Below are 14553 nucleotides of genomic sequence, written 5' to 3' on the forward strand. Positions count from 1 at the left end.
AATGTTTGGTCAATTATAGCCCTAAAACACCCACATACTAAGGAGCTTTTAAACATTTTTCTCCCCTGGGCAATCACCTGGTATATCTGAACTGAAAGTCTACCACATATAAATTAAGTATTTACTCAACAAACTGCTGCTAAAATCAATGGCCTTGAGGAACATATTAAAAATTACATAACAGAGCTTGACTTTTATGAATTAAAACTCCTAAAACTTAAATGCTGTGCCCTCCTCTTGACCTGAAAAACTGATTTTAATTTTATATGCCGTATTACGGAACAACCCCTTGAGATAAGGACATTGCTGTTAAGTGTCCAATGTATGAACTCATAGATGAAGTGTGGCACAAGAGAGGTGAGCTGGAGGAAAGAAAAAATTAAATATAAAAATTTGAATTACTGTTTGTATATCAGTGCTTAGTGATAAGAAATTATAAATGATAACCCTTCACCATCCAAGCTGAATATATGCAGTGAAAAGTACACATCCCAATAAAACATACATGACAAAGAAAAAAATGCTGCTTTAAGCTTCTAACTAGACAGACAGCCTAATCAAACATTTTACCAAAGGTATAATAGGATCAGCATGGAAGTGAGAAAGGAGAAATTTGAGTAAGAGAGTTTTCACCTTAATTCATGCTCTCTTTTTCTTTCTTTCTTTCTTTCTTTCTTTCTTTCTTTCTTTCTTTCTTTCGGCAAAATTTATTGTCACAAGTCAGGTTGGGAGTATGAGAAAGAATGGAAGGTGAGGTTCCTGGCTGAATGAAATGCATGAATAAAAACAAAATAATTGTTTCCTCTGTGATTTCAAAGACCTAATAGCTAATGACAAAGAAACAGATACCAGAAAATCCATGAATCAGACATGGAGTCATTGCAGGTGCAAAAACACAGTTAAGGAATTATTTCTAATTCAAAGGGAGCATGATTTCTTCTGGATCTGTACAGTTGAACCAGTAGTCAGCTCCCATGGCTTCTTCTTAACTGTTTCCCACCCCGGCAGATGCTTATAATTTCTAAGGCATTGAAACCCCAAAGCAGAGTGAGGGATGCTGACATTAATTGGAATATGGAACACGAGAGCATGAACAGTGATCAAGGCCATTGGCAAGGGTGGAAAACTTATGTTGACAACTTCTCAATTGTTACTGATGGCTGGGATATCTCAACATAAAACACATCCAAACCAATGGCAGCCTCAATTTGGTACCCCAGAAAACTACCTCACAAGCACATGAGGCTGCTCCTGAGGATAGGTTCATAACCTTTTGGGAAGTACAATTTATTTTAAAAGTCTGATAAATTTCATGGATTTGCTCCAGAAAAATGTACATATGGCCATACACACAAAGTAGTGTAATAATAATTTAGGATATTGAAAGACCTGCATAAGTCTCTTAATTAATTTCACTTGAAACTGAAGACTTAGAGACTCTCCAGATTACCTGGGAGCAGTTGAAAGGGGCTGGAAGAATAACATAACAAGAAGGAAAGAAAGGGTCAGGAACAGCTACCAGGACTCAGGCTGGAAAAAGCTGTTAATGAGGGGCAGTAGCTAAAATGAGTTGGACCCAAATAGATCTTATCAGCTCTGTGATTAGAGCAAAACTCTTAATTTCTCTGAGCATGTTTCTACCTCTATTTTCTCATCTGTAAAATCCGTAAAAACAACCATTTCACAAAAGTTTGTCGTGGAGGTTAAATAAGAAAATGTGTTTCATGTGCCAGTAAATAGGTGGTCAGTAAATGATTATTGCTCCCTTGTGGTGTATCAACTTAGGATCAATGAAATTCCCCAAAGAATATCACTTTTCTTGCAATAAACACTGGAAATAATCTATATGCCCAAGACTGGGCAACGGTTAAATAAATTATGGTAATTGACACAGTGAAACAGCACACAGCAGTCTTAAAAAGGAGTAAAGCTATATTTAGTGACATTGATGTACTAAATCAATAGGAATAGATGTTCAAGATACATTATTAAGTGAACAAAAGCAAACTATAAAATGATGTAAATAGCATTCAACCCTAGGAAGTAGTCTTAATTTACTTAGGAATTTCTCACTTATGGACATACAGATTGGCTTCTGTTTTTCTCTCCAAGTTTAAATGAGTGTCTATAACCAAGTTTCTGATTTTGTCTTTAAGATGGATTCTTAAAATGGAAAATGCTTAATCAAAAGATACACACACACACACATATATATATAATAAAACTTTATAGAGATATTGTCAAACCACTTTGTCATTAGTATATATTTAATGAACTATTTAAGGTGACCGTTCACCATGCCCTATTTATTTTGCATACCTTTTAGACTTTGTTAATTTTATAGTTCAGACTTATTTGGGTTTTTTTTAAGATTTTATTTATTTATTCATGAGAGACAGAGAGAGAGAGAGAGAGGCAGAGACACAAGCAGAGGGAGAAGCAGGCTCCATGCCAGGAGCTCGATGTGGGACTCGATCCAGGGTCTCCAGGATCAGGCCCTGAGCCGAACGCAGGCACTAAACTGCTGAGCCACCCAGGGATCTTCCAGACTTATTTGGAATCATTTTCATTTGTTGTTATTATTAGGGATGAACATTTAGCTAGTATGTTGTATTTCTTCTTCTGTAATTGTCCTCTACACACTTTTCTATAGAGTTTTAGTAGGGTTTTCTTTTAATTAAATTTTAAGTATTCTATGTATAAAAGGTAGGAATACCTTTGTTTATCATACTTTTTAGTGACATATTATAATTTATATATCTGTTTTTTTAACTTAATGTTTTTTGACATTGAACTTTTATATAGTTTAAACTATTAGTTTCCCTCGCTGATTTTTTCTTGGCTTCCTTCAATGTTTTAAAAGATCCCTATACTAAGATTGGACAAATATTGACCTATAGTTCCTTCTAGATTAGTTTATGGTTTCCTTTATGTTTAAAATCTATAATTTTTCTGGAAAGGGAGGTGGGCGGGGGTTGGGGGTGACTGGGTGACGGGCATTGAGGGGGCACTTGACGGGATGAGCACTGGGTGTTATTCTATATGTTGGCAAATTGAACACCAATAAAAAATAAATTTATTAAAAAAATAAAATAAAATCTATAATTTTTCTAGGATTTTGTGGAATAAAGTCAGAGTCTTTTTACTTTGTTCCATCAGTTATTATTTTTCAATAATTTATAACTGTTGATCTTATCCCCATAATTTGATTTACTTATATTTTATGTTTGGCTGGGAGTCTCATCCATCTTGGGAACTAGTAATGACTTCAGGCAGTAGTAGTCTTTTAGCAGCAGCTCCTTATAGTACTATGAATTTGAAGTCAGAGTTTTCTAAGTGCTGAATTTTCTCAACCAATTGCATCATTTGCTGTTGTTGTATATGTAAGATTGTTTTTAAAACTCTTATTATCTATTGTTAAGGAATAATTTTTAAAAAAAGGTAGGATCATGATTTTCACATAGACATAAAATGAACATATGTCAAAGATTTTTAACTTATTAATTAATGAAAGATCAGCAAAATGCTATGATTGTTTTGAAGAATTCAAAGGGCAGAGATATATAAACGGTATAAAAAATTTTGAAATGAAGGGGTGCCTGAGTTCGGCTCAGGTCATGATCTCAGAATCATGAGATAGAGTCCTGTGTTCTGCTTAAGATTCTCTCTCTCCCTCTCCCTCCACCCCTCCCAATATGCGTGCATACCTGCACACACGTGTACGCATGCACACACACACACACTCTCTCTCTCTAAAAAAAAAAAAGAAGAAGAAAAAGAAAATCTGAAATGGATTCACAAATAGATGCAAAACCAGGCTGTTTATCAAGGTAAAAATCAGGGGCATTCTATGGAACACTACTTTGCATTTATACAGACATGAATTATTTGCATTATAATGAGATTTCTACAGGTTACAGAGTTGTATATCAGTTAAAGATGAGAAAACCTATGTGTATCTGAGTTGTCACAATGGCCACTATTTGATTTTTGCCCATTTCAAAGTCTCTCATAATTTTTTCTGGCAGTTCCCTTTCCTCTTTTTGTCATAAGTTCAGAGAATCATCATTCTGATAAAATAAGGCCCGTCCCATTAGATTTGCCTGGTTGTTTACATAGATACAGTAAAAGTGTCATTTTACCATATAGGACACATTAAGTTTTCTTTGTAAACTCTAAAACCATACAATTTTGAACAAATACTAAATTAAATTATGTCTGCAAGTTTTCATAAGAAATCTCAAATTGGGGATCCCTGGGTGGCGCAGCGGTTTGGCGCCTGCCTTTGGCCCAGGGCGCGATCCTGGAGACCCGGGATCGAATCCCACGTCAGGCTCCCGGTGCATGGAGCCTGCTTCTCCCTCTGCCTATGTCTCTGCCCCTCTCTCTCTCTCTCTGTATGACTATCATAAATAAAAAAATAAAAAAAAAAAAAGAAATTGTTTAAAAAAAAAAAAAAAAAGAAATCTCAAATTGGATTTTTAAAACCTTCTATTATTTGGTGACTTGAGGCTAGGAAACCAAGTGCAAGAAATACTCTCCACCATATTTCACCTGAAATACCTATAAATTTGAGTAAATTCCTCTTTTCTCAAGGTCCCCCAAATATACTAAGGTTACATGTACTTAATATATAATATTCTTAGATTTTCTAAGCCAAGAAATAGGCCAGGGCTTTGTAGGTATTGCTTCCATAAGTAAAATCAAACTTAATCCAGGATGAGGGGCTGTTCCTACCCGATTAAATGAGTATTGTTTTTGAATACAACATTCCAAGCAAGGCCCTGGTTTTTCAATTTGTACAATTAAACCTGATTAAAAAATAATAAGAGCAGCTTCTTTTTAAACCTATGCACATAACTAAATGACCATGGAAAGTGTAAAGTAGGTGTAGTTTCATTTAATCTTTTCTATACTTATTGAACACTCCATCTGAAATGAAGTATGTACTATATGTTCACTAATTGAATTTAAGTTAAAAAAATCCAATTATGGAGAGGCAAAAATTAGAAAATAAAATTGTTAGAGGCTATTTGGACATTTGATTAAGATAGGATCGGGGTACTAGAGAAATAATATTGAGTTTTATATAATTAATTAAATGAGTAAGATAATAAAACATTTAAAATAAATATAGATATTAGCATGGTTGTAAAGAAACATTTTTATAAGTGAGGAATCTTTGTTCTTTACTTTCTTTTATTTTTTATTTCTTTTTCTTAATCAAGAATGTAATAAATTCAACATAAAGCACAGAAAAATATTGTTACAAGATACACGTTATTTGCTACCTAGACAGATTACACAGAGATCAAAAAAATATTTTATATAGTAGGCAAAGGAATGAATCAGTAAGTAAAGAAAGCAACCCTATCAAGATAAGGCAAACTTTACAGAAATTTTCGTACATTTCATCATTTCTTTTCAAACTCAAGTACTGTAACCCAGGACAAGTAAAATTTACTTCCAAATTTGCCCTTTATTTTGCTTTTTCTGGCACAGCAATTCTCAGGATATCCATGAGCTCAAAATAATTTTTATATTAAGATGTTATTCAGGTAACATTTTAATTTGTGTTCATCATTGCTTTAGTCAAATGAATCAGTAAGTGTTTAAAAATATCTCAGTTTCAACTTCTGATTTGGTAAATATTGATGGTGATAATTCACACAAAATTTTTTTTGGAGTCCTCAGTCGCAAGATTGTACAGAGGTTCTGAAAAGGAACAAAAGGGGGAAAAGGGCCTAAAAAACATTGCTGCATATAATTATGTAGTGTATGTGTATATATAAAATCAGTACTATAGAACTTGCACTATAAGACAAAACTACTTTCTCTTTGGAACAGAAAAGCATATAGACAGTGGTTTCAGTCTGTCCCCATTACTTAGTGGAATTTCAACCACTCATGTTAATTGTGACTTTTAATCAAAGTAACTTCTATTTCAGTGAGAAAACTAGAGGTAGAAATTAACAACTGTCTTCCACAAAAAGTATTTTAGCAGAATAGCAAAATTTGTGTTGCACCTGTCTCCAGCCACACTTTTTTAAAGAGACAAAATGAACGGGGTCCATTGACATGACCCAAAGATAGGGATGTTTCATGAAATATAAGAAACAGTATATAAAGTTAAATTGTGCACTAAATGTTCAGTATTCTTAGTTAGAAATTATCTTGATATCAAATTAATATTCATCATATAATTCAACTTTATAGCAGTCTAAGGCTTTAGGTTTCCTAGAGATCTTGGGAATTATATTTAACCTGACGTATTAAATATAAAACATAAAATAAATACAATAAATAAAACATAATTACTATTGAAATAAAGTTCTCAGAATAATGATTTTATTTTACTGAATACAAATTTATATTTTTCATTATCTTAAATATTGTGTAGAAGTAATGTGAGTTTATTGGATCAGTATACCCGAGTAAGTTTAAGAAAAGCAAACCCAAGGAGAATAAAATGTATACTTCACCTAATACTGATAAATCAGACTAGAAGCTGTTTTTATTAAGCCAAAATTATTACACTGGTCTAATTTGCCAAAAATTTATCTTAATTACATGAACTTAAATATTCAAAACATTTCTGAGTTTCTATAAGAATAACTTAAAAAAAAAAAGATTGATTTATTGATCGATTTACTTCAGAGAGAAGAGAGCAGATGGGGAGGGGCGGAGGGAGAGGCAGTGAGCATCCCAAGCAATCTCCACAGAGACCTGAGCCCGACACAGAGCTTGATCCCATGACCCTGAGATCATGACCTGAGCCGAAACCAAGAGTCAGATGCCCAACCAACTGCACCACCCAGGCACCCCTATAAAAGTAACTTTTTAAGTATAGCACATATCAAGTATCAAAACTTTGATTTTCTCATTTTCCTGGAATCTTAAACATTAGCCACAGGCCAAAAGTAAACACAAAAAAATTATCAGACTATATATCAAAAAGTTGTTTCCTTTCCTGGTGAGCATGAGATTCTTAATTTGAGATCAAAAGACAAGTAGACAAAGAAAATAAAATACTAACAAATCAGATTCGCTGTTGTCTTCCATCCAAGAAAGAATAAATCTCTATAATCTATTACTCCATTTACAGGGATCACAAAATTTTGGCCACAAAACCAAAAATCTGAATCATTACTGTTACTAATGAGGAATCATTTATTGATTGTGAAAGTTATAAAAACAAAGCACATAAGTAGTAAAATGGAAAATATGTAAAGAAACAGAGGATCAGGAAAGTGAAAGTTCTGTTACAATAGGGAATTTACTTCTAGGAGCCAAGAAAAGCCCTGGTTAATTGTTTACAAGATAATTTTTTTGTAAAAGGATAAACTTACGACTCTCATACAGATACAAAATGAATGTGCCAACTATTTTGTTTAATTTCCTAAGTATAGACAGAACCAGTAAGGTAGTGGAAACAAAGGGGAATTCTAAGAGCAAAACATATGTAGGAAATAAGAAAAGTTGAAATTAATTTACAAATAGATGCAAAGTAGAACGCAATGTAGGGCAATAATGAATTAAATTTTATTGGGTACAATTAATTTGCATCTTTTGGGCAAATATATTTTGCATTATTATCAAGTTTCCACAACTTAAAGAGTTGTTAAATAGCACAAAAACCATGAAAGGCAGAAAAAAAAATTGGATGAGGGAATCACTCAAGACACCCACAATCTTTGTTTACCCATTTCAGTCTTTACGGTTTTGCTGACTCTACTTAGTAAAAAATGGGTCCAATGTTTTTTTTCTTGCTAGCACAAGAAATTAGTACCGTGGTGGCAAAGCAGGACAATTATGCCTTTACTCTACTCCCACATCGAAATGTCTTATCATCTCTTCCTATAAAAAGAAGAGAGAGCAAGAAACTTCATTCATTTGTGCATTGAATACATTGAATATTATTTTCCAATTGTAGATATTACCAACTCTTTTAGAATCTCTTCTCTCTCATCAATACCATAATAGTGAATACTTGTTCCTGCAGGAGCTCCCTAGAAGCCTAAAAGTATGATAGACTATTGTGAATAAAGATAGAAGGAGCAAATCTTTTTTCACAGATTGTAATTTGAAGGGGGGAAAAACAGTTCAATTAGTTTTTAAACAGACAAGAAGTTTCCAATTAAACCCAACATGGGCAGGTACTTCCACTAGTCTGAATCAATTGCAAACTCAAGTTCATTTTTTATTGGACAGATTTGAAATTATGATAGTATTCTTTTATATTTTAGATTTTTAGACTTTTTTTTTTTATTAATCTGTGATCATATGTGTTTAAGAAGTTCTTCCCTGGAAGTTCTGCAAAGTTAGCGATCCATGGGGTTTAGCAGAACCCAGAGAGCATAAGCCTGGGACACTGTTTTGACCCTAGATATTTTCAGTGACATCATTACCCAGGGCGTCAAAGCTTTTGATTAGAATTATCACTACTTCTGAGAAAAAGAATCTGAGGGGAAAATAAAAATGTCTCCATGGCCATAGCATTTTGTTGTTCTGTTTGCTATAGTATTAAAGCAGGAAGAAAATTCATTTAATGCCAATCATTTGCATGATGGACTGGACTGATTAACAATATGATTTATGTATTTTAGACTTTACCAGGTGACAACTCTACTAGAACTCCTATCCAAACAGAACTCTACATTCAAGCTGTTATTTTTGACCACATTTCCAGAAGAAAGACTTAACTACTAACATGATAGATGGTCCCCTAAAGGCTTACTAAGTTTGATTGAATCCTGTAACCAGAAGCAAATTAGAATAATAAATGAATCCTGTGGCTAGAAGACAAATTAGAATAATAAAAGTTGATAAAGAATTTAGAAAAAGCATAATCTTTACTGTCTTTCTGTGGTACGTATCTTAATGTGATATGAGGTTTTTCTGAATTCCTCCCCCCCATCCCCCCCCCACCCGAATACTGAAGCTGATTGCAACAGTTCATGGGAGAGAATCTTCTTGCTACTTATTTTGTAGCTCAGATTTTTCAAAACAAAAAATGTTCCAGGTCCTGCTATTGCCAAATATAGTGGACCAAAATCTATGCCATGTGGCAGTGCTATCTACTAAATTTGTTGAATATTGATAAGAAATCTGAAGGTGAAGAATAAGAGGAAGAAAATATGAATACAAAGTTTTTAATAGCTCCATATGAGAAAATAAAATCTGAAAAGTTCCACAAGATGATGTAGAAAATGAAGTGTTTGATATATTTATGCGACAATACGAACCCCATGACAGTGAAGCTGAGAAAATGAAATCTACAAGAAGCCAAAAGATTTTTAGAAAAGTGAGAACTTCATTAGTGAACAGGTTTTCCTGAGGTGCCCCTGCAGGTGGCTTTTGTGCAGAAAAGATATTATTCAAGAAGTCACTTGTGATTTAAAAATTAACATTTGATTCTTCCTCTTATCCCCATTCTCTTCTCTTCCCTTCCTAAACACTCCAGTACTAAGGCATGTAGTCAGTGCCAAGCAAAGTGGAAGTCTGCTCAATGTGTGGGAATAGGAAAGTCCAGAGTAGGGGATCAGAGTTTCAATGGGGTGAGAAGGGTATATTCATAGGGGAGGAGATGGCCTGTCACAAGATTGCAGATTCCAGTCAAGATGAGTAGAGTGGTATTAAATTAGAATTGAATGTATTTTATGATCTCATCATTTTCAATATATAAACAGATACAGAACATATGTTAATGTTTTCTGTATGCATCTTCCCACACTTTGTTCAATAAGAGGGCCTCAAAACAGCAACACCCAATATCAATGAACACACACAGTACCCAGATCTTGGTTCTCCCCACCATTTTCTACCAAAAGGAAGCAAGGATCTTTTGGAAAATGACTATTCCCGGGCTAAGGCAGAGAAAATACACTAGTCTAGAACATCTTTTTGTGCCAGAAAGCAAAGAAGTTCTTGAAAAATGAAGAGATTTATCAAAAGGACATTGAATCCACCTTGAAAAATTCCCACTGGCCAAACCTGGGACAGTTTGGGCATCAAAAGAAATCATGAGAACCAGGCGGAAAGTAGAAAATCAAAAGCACACACTGATTTACATAAATGAATAAATGGAAAGTTTGATGAGGAATGGGATATTTACATAGTATCTCCCACAAAATATGTATTCATTATAGAGAAATAATAGAAAAGCCTGGAAGACACCATTTTCAACAATGATCAAAGAGAATATGTTTAGTTATAAGCAACTGAAATTGTTCTCCACCAAATAATATGCAATAGAGGAATTCATCATCGCTTTTGTGGTAATCCTGCCAAAGTTGTATAACCTGAATAGAATCAAGAGAAAACTCAGAAAAAAACAAATCCATGGACATTATGCAAAATGACTGACCTGAGATCTTCAAGGTGTCAAGATCTTGAGAATAGAAGAGTGAGAAATTATCTCAGTCTAAAGGAGACTAGAGAGACATGATAATCAAATCCAACACATGACTGTAAGTTGCATCTTTATCCTATAAAGGGAATTTGGGGACAACTGGTGAAAACTGAATGGTTTCTGAGAATTAGATGTAAAAATGTTTATGTCCTGATTTTGATGATTATGTTGTGGTTATATTAGAAAATGTCCTTGATTGTGAGAAATTACACTAAAGCATTTGGGAGTGAAAGGGCATCATGTCAGCAAATTATTTATAAATATTTCAGGGGAAAAAAGTCTTTGTGCTGTACTTCGATTTTTTGTAATTCTGAAATTGTTTTGAAATTTAAAAATATTTGATTTATTACATTTATAAAATAAAAATTCTAGTTATTCAAACTCTAAATATTTGTATAAATTTTATTGTTCTATCTATAGATTTGATGAAATTTTTACTGTTCTTTTTATGAGTTCTTTTATAGTTAAACTAAATTTCTTTAAACATTTTAAATTTTGTGATGTTCATTACATTCAATTTTATAACTATTTCAAATTTCTAACAAATAAGCCTTCATATACATTTAAATAACTCTTATAAATTTAAGAATTTAAATATAGAGACTAGTGTTCTCTTAAAAGTTTCAGTATGGTTTATACATTTATAAAATTTTAATTGAAAATCATGTCTGAACTAATTATTCAAATATCACATTTTAAATTTGAAGAGTATATGCCAGTTTTTCATAAATGTTTAAAGCGTTTTAAATATTTTAAATATCTATTTTTAAATATAGGCATTTAAAATACTTAATATATTTACAGATTACTCCTATATTTAATTCCAAGGTTTAAGACACTAAAAAAATCAATTTTATCATCACAAGTAATTTTTTACATTAGCTTCTGGACTGAATTTACAGAGAGTAAATAATGAATGGAGACTTGAGTTGGATTATGGGATATATTCATTTGCTAGGGCTGACATAACAAAATACCACAGACAGGGTGGCTGAAACAACAGAAATTTATTTTCCAGAAGTTCTGGAGACTGGAACCAAGATCTAAGGTGTCAGCAAGTTTGATTTTTTTCTAAGCGCCCCCCCCCCCCCGCGCCCCACCCTCTTACTTGTAGGTGGCAGCCTTCTTGCTATTTTTTCACATGGATTTTCCTCTGTGCAGGTCTCTGGTGTCTCTCCACATATCAAAATTTCTCTTTATGAGAACACCAGATTGGATTAGAGTCCACCTGGTGACCTCATGTTAATTTACTTACCTCTTTAAAAGGTTTTGTTTCAAAATGCAGTCACATTCTGAGGGCCTAGGGGATAGGACCTCGACCATGAATTTTGGAGGGATACATAATTCAGTCCCATACATGGAATGTGGACTACAAATATCCAGGATCTTTTTCTCATGATTAGACCCTTTCAGCCAATGCTAAGCCAAGTCTAGACCTCCAAGGATTCCAATATCATTTATTTCAAATGTGGATTGCCTTGCTTTACGGGAGCCGTGGATTCCGGTATCATATTAACTAATTTTGTAGTCTAATTGGAGTTTGCAGCATCAATCCAGGTCAATTGATACTCACTGAATCTTTATAAGGTCTCATTCTACTTTTGAATAGTTCTTATATCTATCAGTAGAGCCATGATACCTATAAATATTTAAATGGTATCTAATGGGGCACCTGGGTGGCTCAGTTGGTTAAGCGTTTGCCCTTGGCTCAGGTCATGATCCCAGGATCCTGGGATCATGACCTTTGTGTTCATGATTTTGTATTCTCTTTGTATGCTTTCTGTTTTAGAACACAAAGCACAGGGCTCCCTGCTCAGCTGGGGAGTCTGCTTTTCTCTCTCCCTCTGCCTGTTGTTCCCTCTGCTTGTGCTCTCTCTCTGTGTCAAATGGATAATAAATAAATAAATAAATAAATAAATAAATAATGGTATCTGGTTGTATTGAGCCTATTTCTCATGTCTTGCCTTGCTCTGTGGTCACAGTTCTAAGGAAGGTCAAACTAATGCAGCTATTACAAACTGGAAATTCCCTTCATGGATAAGGTGACCTTCACCCAATAAAGAAGACAGAGCAATTAGAGAACTGTTATGCCTGAGTACAGAGTACACTAAGAAAGTAATTTTAACCTGATACTAATGGTGGACTTCAGGGCCCAAGAAAGGGAATATGTGAAATGTATGTGAGAATCAGAAGAACACTGGGCCAAAAACACAAGACCAAAGAATGAGCTAGCCGACCGAAAGGAAATGAAACAAGAAATTGAACGATGTAATAAAGAGTAAAGAGCATTAAGAACCAGACTATTTGGCAAACTTGATGCTGGTAATTGGCCAAATCATTTTATCTCTCCAGACTCTGGCTCTTGAAGGTCTCTTCAAAATCCAAAACATCTCTGATTTCTCTGCTGTTTTTCTAATCTATTTTTAGACTCCATCCTCTGACTAGAACAGCCTTGCGAGTTAAGTGTAATTTTCTCCAAGTAACAGTTCAAGTGTATTATCCAAGACTCTGCTTGCAAGTGACAGAAATTCAATTTGAATCTTTATTATAAAAACATGGAAGTGTCTCCCAGACCTAAAGAAAGGAATATATCTGCATCCCAGGAATAATTATATAAACGTAATCAAACACTTGAATACTATCAGAACTCTCGCCCGATTTCATGACTATGTTCCTCTCTGCGCATTGTTATTCTCTTCCAACAGAACAGCCTTTCTATTTTGACGAACACACACACACACACACACACACACACACACACACACATCTTTCTTTCTTCTTTCTTTCTTTCTTTCTTTCTTTCTTTCTTTCTTTCTTTCTTCTTTCTTTCTTTCTTTCTTTCTTTCTTTCTTTCTTTCTTTCTTTCTTCTTTCTTTTCTTCCTTCCTTCTTTTCCTTCTTTTTCTTTCTCTCTCTCCCTGTCTCCCTTTCCTGTCCTCATTCCTTCCCTCCCTTCTTGTCTCTTTTTCCCAATTCCGGAATCCCAGAGAAGGGATGCTTGCTTGACTCAGCTTTACTTCCCCCACCAAAATTTGAATTCTAAAGAGATCAGGCTCTACAGACTTGTATCTCCCAAATTACAACAACTATGATAACCTTGTGAATGAATGAGAATCTTCAGAAAAGCAAGTAATTTGGGGGACACAGCAAGGCCTCCAGTTGAATGGAGCGAAAGCGAGTGTAGGAGGGAAGAAAAGGAAAAAGCTCAGGTACTCAGTCATGGAGCAACAAGTCACTTCTCCCCTTTTCACTGGTGGCAACAACAGAAGAAAAAGCAGCAGTGGCAATATGACTGATGAATATTCTCTTTGTATGTTTTCTGTTTTAGAACACAATTTTCTGGGATAAATAATTACATAATCAGAACTACCTGACATATGACCAACCTCTTCACTGTTATTGTAGCTTTGTAGGATATACTGTATGATAACATGCTTTAAACAATAGACAATAACTATGAACTTTCTTAATCTCAAGGAAATTAAAAGGAAATGTATACCCATCATTTATGAAGGAGCTATTGTGAGCCAGATACTTTTCTAAAGGTATAATAATGAACAAGGGCTTCCCTCGAGGAATTCTTCAGCTTGAAATAAAAAGGAATTCTGAGGGATCTTATGTTTTTATTGTTGTTCTCATTGCTTGCTGCTATTGCGAGTGGATTTTCCCTTCAGTCACCAATAGATTGTTATCTATGAAAATCTAAGACATGAATTGGCCAAGACTGAATCATACTGTCAGCAGATGCTGCTGCTGATTTATTGGGAGTACCCCTTGAGAAGTACTTCCCAAAATATGTTCTATAGCATACTAATCCGCCAAAAAATTTTTTTTGTGATTGAATAAGTGAGTAAGTGACTATTACTGACTCTTAGAGGTTCTCTAAGTTAGTTTAACCTAAGTTCCCAAATCGTCCATTGAGCAACATCCCCCCCCCACCTTCTCATCATGAAACACTTACCAGTATCTGTGTTACTTGAGGTTTTTTGTTGTTGCTTGCAAGCTACACACACAAAAACGTCTCACACATTTAAACAGGAAGCTTGAATTCCTGGAATCCAAGGAAGAGATGAAAACCAAGACTCAGGAAAGAAAAAATAAAGAGGAATTCTGGGAGCTGCTCTAGCAAACACTGCCAGTGAT

The 14553-nt window shown here is 34.3% G+C and overlaps 1 protein-coding gene across 16 annotated transcripts in view; it reads left to right on the forward strand.

Annotated features, from left to right (window-relative positions):
* CFAP299 (cilia and flagella associated protein 299) overlaps positions 1 to 14553 on the forward strand; it is a 628121-nt gene that overhangs the window by 576970 nt on the left and 36598 nt on the right. For 15 of the 16 annotated variants that reach the window (XM_072810634.1, XM_072810641.1, XM_072810643.1 and 12 more), the window contains one exon: positions 8607 to 10799. The exons of the other annotated variant lie outside the window; for it this stretch is intronic. In XM_072810634.1, coding sequence (XP_072666735.1) covers positions 8607 to 8702 — 96 coding nt within the window. In that variant the 3' untranslated portion in view covers positions 8703 to 10799. Of the gene's footprint in view, positions 1 to 8606; positions 10800 to 14553 lie in introns of those variants that run through there. 16 annotated transcript variants of the gene reach the window in all.

Source organism: Canis lupus, chromosome 33 (genome assembly GCF_048164855.1).
Source record: "Canis lupus baileyi chromosome 33, mCanLup2.hap1, whole genome shotgun sequence".
NCBI classification, from domain to species: domain Eukaryota; kingdom Metazoa; phylum Chordata; class Mammalia; order Carnivora; family Canidae; genus Canis; species Canis lupus.